At 47.4% G+C, this 9,216-nt stretch overlaps 1 protein-coding gene across 1 annotated transcript in view; it reads left to right on the top strand.

Moving 5' to 3' along the window:
- Window positions 1-203: 203 nt before the first annotated feature.
- Window positions 204-9,216, top strand: part of LIMK2 (LIM domain kinase 2) — a 68,946-nt gene continuing 59,933 nt past the window's right edge. Inside the window, exon 1 of the mRNA XM_056116494.1 lies at window positions 204-341. Within this exon, the coding sequence (XP_055972469.1) occupies window positions 326-341 (16 nt within the window). The 5' untranslated portion in view covers window positions 204-325. The remainder of the gene's footprint in view (window positions 342-9,216) is intronic.

Below are 9,216 nucleotides of genomic sequence, written 5' to 3'. Positions count from 1 at the left end.
GGCGGACCCTCCCCTCCAGCCCACGCAGAACCACTCTTAAGGCCTACGGAGGGCACGGTAGGGGGCGCCGCGGCGGCAGGGAGCCCGAGCCAGGGGGCAGGGCGGGGCTCCGGGGGCGGGGCCCAGGGGCGGGGCCTGTTGCGGGGCGGGGCGTCGGCGGGCGGGCCCCGGTGCCAGGTGCGGTTTGGTCCTCCCCGGGCGCCGTAGGCGGCGCATCCTGCTCGCGCCCCGGGGCTAAGATCTTCCTGAGCCCGAGGCGGCGGCCGGAGCCGCGAGGAGCGCCCGGGGTCCCCCGCGTCCCCGGCATTTCCGCGCCCGGGGGACCATGGCCGCTGAGGCGGGTAAGGAAGGGCCGCGCCGTCCCATCCCGCCGTTATCTCGGACGCCCGGGCTCGGGGCGCTGGAGGGGAGCCGACGGGCTTCGGGGCTTTCGGGCCGAGGAGGCGAGCGCGCGAGGGGCTCTTCGGAAGAAGGACCCGGTGGTTGGGGGTCTGGGGGTGTGGGGGTCCCCCGCGCGGGGGGACGGCTTGGGCGGGCTTCCCGCGAGTCGCGCTCCCCCGGGAGGCAGCGGCTTGCTTTGCTCCCAGCCCCGGGGGCGGTGCGTGCCCTGGTCACAGCCACTTCTGTGGGAACGGGGAGTGACCCGGAGCGGGGGTGGGGTGGGGGCGGGGGGTCCCTGGGGAATGGAGGGGAGCTTGGCGTCTCCCCGTCATCCACGCGCCGGGCTTGGGGTCGCTTCGAGTTGAAAGGGCGGGGGTGGGGGTGGGGGCGGGGGCGAAGTGTGGTGGGCGCCTCTGGAATTGGGGGCGCGGATCGGGCGGCGAGTCGGACGCGCAGTCCCCGGGGACGCCTCCTGGGCGCCCGGGCGCTCGCGTGCGCCGTCGGGAAGGCGGAGCGCGGCAAGGGCACGGGGAGCCTCCGCGAGAGGTTGGCCCGGCCCCCAGTCGTCCCCTCACCCACGGCGCTGCCGCTTCCTGCCGGTCCCCGTCCCAGGCACTTGGGGTGGCCTCCGATCGCCCCGCGAGCGGGGTGCGGGGCGCAGGCTCGCGGGCGAGGCGGGCCAGCGAGGTGGCTCGGAGGGCCCCGCGGAGGACAGAGGCTGTCCTGTCTCTCTGCCCCCGCTTCCTGGCTTTCAGCCTGGGGACAGTCACTTCCTCCCTCCTGAATACAAGGACCAGGCCACCAGGGGGTCACTTCCTCAGCCTGGGAGCCTGGGATTTGCTCCCCATTCACCATCAGCGGCTTCTGGGGAAAGCTGGAGGGTTAGGATTGCTCCCTGCCCCTTCCTCTTTTCTTTCTTTCCCTTTCCAGAGTTCTTGAGGGGTCATAAGATTCCCAGTGGCTTGTTCTGACCTCTGTGTAATAGAGAGGTTCCCCGTCTTGACCCTTAATTCTCAGAAACTTGTGAAAGATCTTAGAGTGCAATAGTGTTTATCAGATTTGTCTTTCAGCGAACCAAAATGCCACCTAGAGGCATTAAAACCTTTTCTTTAAGAATATATTTGAGAGGCCAGAGCGATAGCAGGGCGATAGAGCGTTGTTTTTCTTGCATGACCCAGATTCGATCCCTGGCATCCCATATGCCCCTCCCCCTCAACACTGCCAGGAATAATTCCTGAGTGCAGAGCCAAGAGTAACCCCTGAGCGTTGTCGGGTGTGACCCAAGAAGAAAATATATATATATATATATATATATATATATATATATATATATGATTGGGCCAGAGAAATTGGAGAGGTGAAAGCATTTGCATTGCATACAGCTGACCCTGATTCAAGTCCAGGCACCACATCTGGTGCCTCAAGGAGTAACTCTTAAGCACATTAGGTGTGACCCAAATCTCCCCACCCCCAAAACATTTGTTGAATTTCAGAGATAGCTTAAAGGCCTGCCCTACATGATTTAAATGCAGAAGCCCTGAGTTTGATTCCCAGCACTCTGTGGTCCCCTGAACACAGCCAGGAGCAACCGCCAAGCACCACCAGGGAAAGCAAACTCCCAAAACCAAAAAAGAATCTTTGTGGTGGGTTGACTCAGTAGTAGAATGCCCCAAATGTGGAAAGCCGTGGATCCAATCCCTAGCACCATATGAACAAAAAAGTATTTGTTGGATTGTCTCTGCTATGCACTTAGCCACCTTCTAAGGGGTACAACAGTAAACCAAACAGACACAGTTCCTGCCTGCCTTTGTGATGCTTACAGTCCTAGATATGAAAAACAAACAATGGCATTAATTGATAGGAGCAGTTGTAAAACAGAGATTACTGTAAGAGTACATCAGGAGTTAGGAAGTGACTAAGGAATACTTTCATTTAAAAAAGCAAGTTTGGGGGCCAGAGAAATAGGTCGTGTAGTAGAACACATGCCTTGCATATATGTGGTGCCCTGAGTTAGATTCTGGGGACCACGTGGCCTCTTAGCACTGCTAGTGTGACCTAAGTGGCCTGAATCTGCTGGATCTCTGCTACCCTAGTATGTCTGAACAACAAAATATAGCTGGTGTTGCCCCTATCATATATATATATATATATATATATATATATATATAACATATATATATAAAACACAATCCCTGAGGATAAGTAAAAGTCTAGCATGAAAGCAAAGAACATATCAGTCAAAGAACCTTCAAAAGAGGGCCCTGAAGTAAAAAGACATATGGTTGGTGCCTTTGAAGAGTGAGAAAAGATCGGTATGGCTTTTTTTTTATGGTAAGGAAATTAAGGCTCAGAAATGGCTTCTCCATGTTCTAAAAGCAAACAAATCAGAATTCACATTTTCCAATTTCAAATTCAGTGCTTAATCCTCCGTATCACAAACGCCAGAATAAGGTTACCTATGATTCAGACGGAAGAGAGACTAAAACTTTTACTTGTTTCATCCAAACTGTGTTCCAAGACAACTCAGATTCCTGTGTAACAGGAGAATCAACAACAAAGAAATCAAATATTTACTGAGTGCCTGTAATGTCTGAGACACTGGGCTGGGCTAGGTTTTACTGTTCTACGTTTTAACAGGAGAGAATTTGAGATAATATAATTCTCCTCATTTTATAGCTGAAGGAACAGAGTTCTAGGGAGGGAAACACTTTGTTCTGGGTTACTCAGCAGATGATGGAATCAAACTAAACTAGGACTTCTTTGGGGTTTTTTGTGTTTGTTTTTGGTGCAGGGGAGCTTACCTCTAACTCTGTGCCTGGGTGTTACAATTGTGGGGTCGCTCCGGGCAGAACTCGGGAAACCCTAATGTACCCGGGATCAAGCTTGGGATTCCTGCATACAGACTATACGCTTAGGCCCTCGAGCTGTCTCTGTGGCCATCTTCAGTTTCTTTCAAGGCTGCTTGAGACACACAGGTTCTGGCAAATAGTAAATCTTTAATAGGTAATTGTGAGAATAAATATGTGGTTTGTGTCTTCAAGAAATTAATTGCCTGGGGCTGGAGCAAGAGTACAGCTGCTGGGCATTTTCTTTGCATGTGGCCAACCTGGGTTTGATCCCTAGCACCACATATGGCGCCCCCCCCCCCACCCAAGCACCTCCAGGAGTAATTACTTTGTGCAGAGCCAGTAGTAATCCCCAAGCATTGCTGGGGTTGCCCAAAAAGGAAAAAAAAAAAAAAAGGAAATTACCTGTTGTGGAAAAAAAAAAGGATAAACCTAGGCAGGCTGTGATGATTAATGATTTTAATTAATGTATAGAATTTCAGAGGTGAGGGGCAACTCCATTCACATTCATATGTTTATTCCACCAACATGAAGTTCCTAATGTGTGCCAATCACTTTTAGGAGATGGAGAATACAGCAGAGAACAAAAGAGACCAAATCTTTTCTTTTATGGAGTATATGTTCTATGCATAGAGATAGACAGTAAAGTTATAAGTATCATATGTTAAGGATAACTGCTTGTAAAAAGAAAGCAGAACAGCAGAACAGAGGGAAGTTAGGGAAAACTATGGTTAATGATATCTGAGCAGATGAATGATGCAAGGGAGTGAAATTGGGTGTACCTGGTGTAGGGTAGGCGTCAGAACATTTCAAAGAGAATGAACAAAATCCCTGAGCCAGGAATGTGCTTGCCATGTTTAAAGCAAGATGACCAGGGTAGCTGCAGATTTTTGTACAGGTTTTTGTTTGGGTCTACTACCTGGGCCGTGCTCATTGCTTACTCTTGACTCCGAGCTCAGTGCTCACTCGTGGCAGAGCTTGGGGATCATATAGAGTGCTGGGGATCGAACCCAGGTTGACTGTGTGCAAGGCAAGAGCCCTACCCACCATACTATGGCTCTGGCTCCAAAAAAAGGCCTTCTTGAAGGAAGTAGGATTTGAGATGCCTCGGAGAGGTCTTAGAAGAGGAAGGAGCTGGGGTGTGAGGATGAAGGGAGGATGACATCCTGGTAGGGAGGAAACTGGGAATTGGATGCAAAGCTCGAAAAATTCAGGCTCTTCACAAGGGATGGTGAGTTGAGATGTTCAGTAGACACAAGGGTTATGAGGTGGGGGAGCCATAGAAAGTATAAGGGAAGGCTAGGAGGACGGTTGAAATCAAATAAAGGTTTTAATGCTAGGTTTATGGAATTTTCCAATCTGCAGTAGAGCGTCAGTTTAGAGCAGGAATGAGCAACCATTTTTTCTGACAAGGGTCGTTTGGATATTTATGACATCGTTTGCAGGCTATATAATACAAACAGATGGGCCAGCTGACAAGAAACATCCTTATGTGTCATGTGCCACATAATTTCGCAGGTCTTATATGAAATGTCTATCCATGGGCTGCATAGACATTCCCATCCTTGATTTAGAGAGGAAAACTCACTTGTTTTTAGATTATCAGTGGAAAGGGTGGCTTGGACAAGTGTGAGGTGAAGCATCAATCTGGAGGATGTCACAGTAAGCCCTGAGCTGAGGCGTTACTGATAGATTGGAGAAGGTGGCATCAGCCAGTAGAAAATGTCCCATGTCAATTGCAGAGCCAAGTGACTTGAATAGCTCTGAGAAGCAAGGTAGGGTCCAAAAGGACCAGAAGGTTTCAGAGCTGAATAGAAGCCCATCATGTTCAAGGGCCCTGTTTTAGACTTTTCATATTTCTGTGGGTTTTCTGTATTTGATTCCTAGCCCAGGACTGGCTCTGATGTGTGTAACCTAGTTGGGGGTAGGACGCAGGACACTTTTAGCATTTAGGAAGGTATTGCATAACTTTGGTATTTCAGTGCAAGGATCTGCAGCCTCTTAAAATTCTTTCTCACCTTTTACCATTTTACAGGAGCAAGAATTAGGCTCTCATTTCTATTTATATTCATCAATATGATTTTTTTTGATGTATACCTCAATTATCTACATTGGGGTTTTTTATTTTTGACTCTTTGGGTTACATCTGGCAGTGCCGGAGTGATAGCATAGCAGGCACGGTGTTTTCCTTGCACACAGCCAACCCCGATTCGATTCTTCCACCCCTCTTGGAGAGCCTGGCAAGCTACCGAGGATATTCACCCACACGGCAAAGCCTGGCAAGCTACCAGTGGCGTATTTGATATGCTAAAAACTGTAACCACAAGTCTCACAATGGAGTCGTTGCTGGTGCCTGCTCAAACAAATCGATGAACGGTGCAAACAAATCGATGAACGGTGACAGTGACCCAGTGATGCACAGGGGTTACTCCTGGCTCTGCACTTAGGAATCACTCCTGGTGGTGCTCAGGGAACCATATGGGATGCTGGGAAACGTACCTGGGTTAGTCGCGTACAAGGCAAGCTCCCTACCGGCTGTGCTGTTGCTCCAGCCCTGGGATTCTATTTGATTATATCTTTCTGCCTGTAATTTGCTTTCTCAGAAAAGTCTAAGAAAGTCTAAGTTAATTAAGACCTGAGAGATAGTACAATGGGTAAGGCATCTGTCTTGCACACAGCTGACCACCTTGCGTGGTCCCCCGAGCCTGCCAGGAGTGATCCCTGAGTGGAGAGCCATCAGTAAACCCTGAGCCCAGCGGAGTGTGCCTCTTCCCCTATAAAAAAGAAAACAACAGAAAAACAAAGTGTAGTTAATTAAACCCATAGCCTTTGGAGTTTGGCAGACCTGTGGCATAATCCAAAATCTAACAGTTGTTAGCTAAGCATTTGTTTCCTTTTTAGTAAATGGAATAATAATGACCCTCCGTCGCTAGTCTTTATCTTATGGGCTCTTTATATTCAACAAATTCATGCTTGCGTAGCGCTGAAAGCACCGCCTGGCACAGTGGAGTCTCAGGTAGTTGGAATTTTCCCGCTGTCATTGACTGTGGATAAAACACTTCTATTTGGGAATGTAAATGTTAGCTAGTTCTCGATAAAGAGATTCTTTGTAGAATTTCCCTCAGGTAAGGAAAATGCTTACTTACAATTAAGTAAATGTATGTTTGGAACTGAGAACTGGAGTGCCCTGATGTCACCGGAACCATCTGTCTCATTTGTTTCTCAACCAAGTATCTTATTACTGTACCACGCTTGCTCTTCCCCAGTACCTGCTTGTCCCTCTCAGACTTATTTCTCTTCTTACCCTTGTGACTTATTTCTGTTCCTGTCTACACCTTTCACATCTCATGAGTCCTCACTACGGGCCTATGGCGGCTCTTGACCTAGTACCTACATCGTGTACATGGGCACATAGATAACTTTCACTAAATTTTTTTTTTAAATATTCACTTAAGGAGTCAGAGCAATAGTACAGTGGGAAGGCACTTGTCCTGCGTGTGGCTGACCCAGATTCCATCCCTCCATATTGTCTCCTGAGCTCCACCAGAAGTGAAACCAGAGAACAGAGCCAGGAGTCAGTCCTGAGCACTACTGGGTGTGACCCCCAAACCTAAAATCACTGTCCTCCCGTTGTTCATCGATTTGCTCGAGCGGGCCCAGTAACGTCTCCATTGGAGACTTTGTTGTTACTGTGTTTGGCATATCGAATACGTCCCGGGGAGCTTGCCAGGCTCTGCCATACCGGCAAGATACTCTCGGTAGCTTGCCGGGCTCTCTGAGAGGGGCGGAGGAATCGAACTCGGGTCGGCCATGTTGGCTGCGTGCAAGGCAAACGCCCTACCGCTGTGCTATCGCTCCAGCCCAAACCTAAAATAAATAAATAAAAACATAAAATATTCTACTTAAGATTAAAAAAAGAGAGACGAAATGGGGGTTGGGGGTGGCTGGGGGAGGACTAGAGACCCCGGGCATGCTCAGAGGCCCACGTTGTGCTGGAACTGAACCTAGGTCTTCCACATATAAACCAAGTGCTCCAGCTTTCTGAGCCATATTCCTAACCTTCACTTCAGAATTTAGACATTCTTGTATTTTCCTCAATCTCCCCCCCACCGCCCAATCCACTCCCTAGATACACAGGAAGGAAAGACAAGCTGCTCACAGTTCAGTTACCAACTAAGTGCCAGGCACTGCAGGAGGTATTTTCACATATATTACGTTATTTCTCTTAATCCTCTTGGTAATCCTATGAGGTTGTTGATATTATCCTCTTTTTAAAGATTAAGAGACAAGTTCAGAGAGGCTAAATAATTTACCCAAGGACACAGAGGGAGGTTTCAAACCTAGGCTCAGCTTGTTTGCCTGCTTGACCTTCACAGTTTTTTCCTACTAAACTAAACAGCAAGAATGTAAGTCTCTGAGATGCTTATGCATGTTGCCTGATCTGAGAAACGAGACACCCTAGTTTGGTGTGGCTGATTTTTAAAGCTGGAAGCTTGCATTCGATCACTCCTTTATGAAGGAAAAGTTAAGATGCAAAAAGGTCCCGAAGTTGCTTTTAAAAATCATCTAGGGGCCAGAGTGATAGCACGGTGGAGAGATTGTTTGCATTGCATGCAGCCAACCTGGGTTCAATCCCTGGCATCCCATATGGTCCCTTGAGCATCGCCAGGAGTAATTCCTGAGTGCAGAGCCAAGAATAACCCCTGAGTATCGCCAGGTGTGACCCAAAAAGCAAAAAAAGAAAAAAATTAATTAAAAAAAATCATCTAATTCCTTGAAATAAAGATTTTCCATCAGTTTGAAATAAAAATCCCTAATCTTTTTTTTTCTTAGACTTTTCCTTTGGTAATATTTGGCAAATTAGTGAAGAACACCCTTAGGTTACAGGATAGCATATCTAGAATAGGTTTCCCAGAGTTCACTGGACTGAAGGCAGAGCAGTAGTAGTGTGGATTTGGTTAAGGTAGATTTCCAAGGGCCACTGAGTGATTTATTTTGTTTTTCCTGAAAAGGTGATTGTAAGCCATATTAGTTTGGAAACCTCTGACCTAGAGGAATATTAATCATTAATGTTAGTCTTGTTGGCAGTCACTTTATTAAAATACAATCTTTTCTCTCATGACTGTTCCTCATTAGTTGCTGCCCTGCCCCTCTGCTTCCTGCTTTATCCCGGAACAAGTGAGGTTTATACACCTGACCTGCCTTTTCTCAAGGGACACAGAAGTTACCATACTTATTTGTGCTGCAAATTCACTGGGTTTTGTTCCTTATTCTCATTGTCTGGTGGAACACGAGAAGCATTAAAGATTTTTTTTTTTTCTCGAATGAAAGGATAGGATCTGTGCGTGTTAGTTCAGGCTAGGCTTTATGGTCTCATGAGCTCTCAGTCCTTAAGGATTTCTTACCTCTTTGAAGTCTGGAAAAGACTGGTTTGCAAAAACCAGCTCTTAGACCAGGATTAAGATGAATGTTAGTATCTTATGGGAAATTCACTAGCTCTGAGCTGGGGTACCAGGCAGAGTCCTTACACTGAATAACTGTATATTGTCACCAAGTCTTAACTTAGTTTAGACTGCAGAGTATAATGAAATCTAGCTGATCTGTAATGAACTTGAGTTTGAACTCTTCTTGAACCAGCTTTTACCAGCTTCTAATAGTTAACAACTAGAAGATATAGATATCCTTTCTCCAAGATTATTTTTCTTCCAGGAAAATGAAACAATTAGATACACACACACACACAAACACACACACGCACACACGCACATGCATGCACGCACGCACACACCCACACCAGGTGTTAAACAATGGAGTAGATGATTTTTTTGTGGATTTTGATTTCAGGTTTTTTTGTGTGTGTATGTGTGTTTTTTCTTTCTTGGATCACATCAGCAATGTTCGGGTTATTCCTGGCTCTGCATTCAGGAATTACTCCTGGCGGTGCTGGCGAGGGGCGTGGGGGGCAGTGCATTTGGGATTCAGGGCTTGG

This window comes from Sorex fumeus, unplaced genomic scaffold (assembly GCF_029834395.1).
Source record: "Sorex fumeus unplaced genomic scaffold, SorFum_2.1 ptg000032l, whole genome shotgun sequence".
NCBI classification, from domain to species: Eukaryota; Metazoa; Chordata; class Mammalia; order Eulipotyphla; family Soricidae; genus Sorex; species Sorex fumeus.
This window is presented reverse-complemented; position numbering and strand designations above follow the sequence as displayed.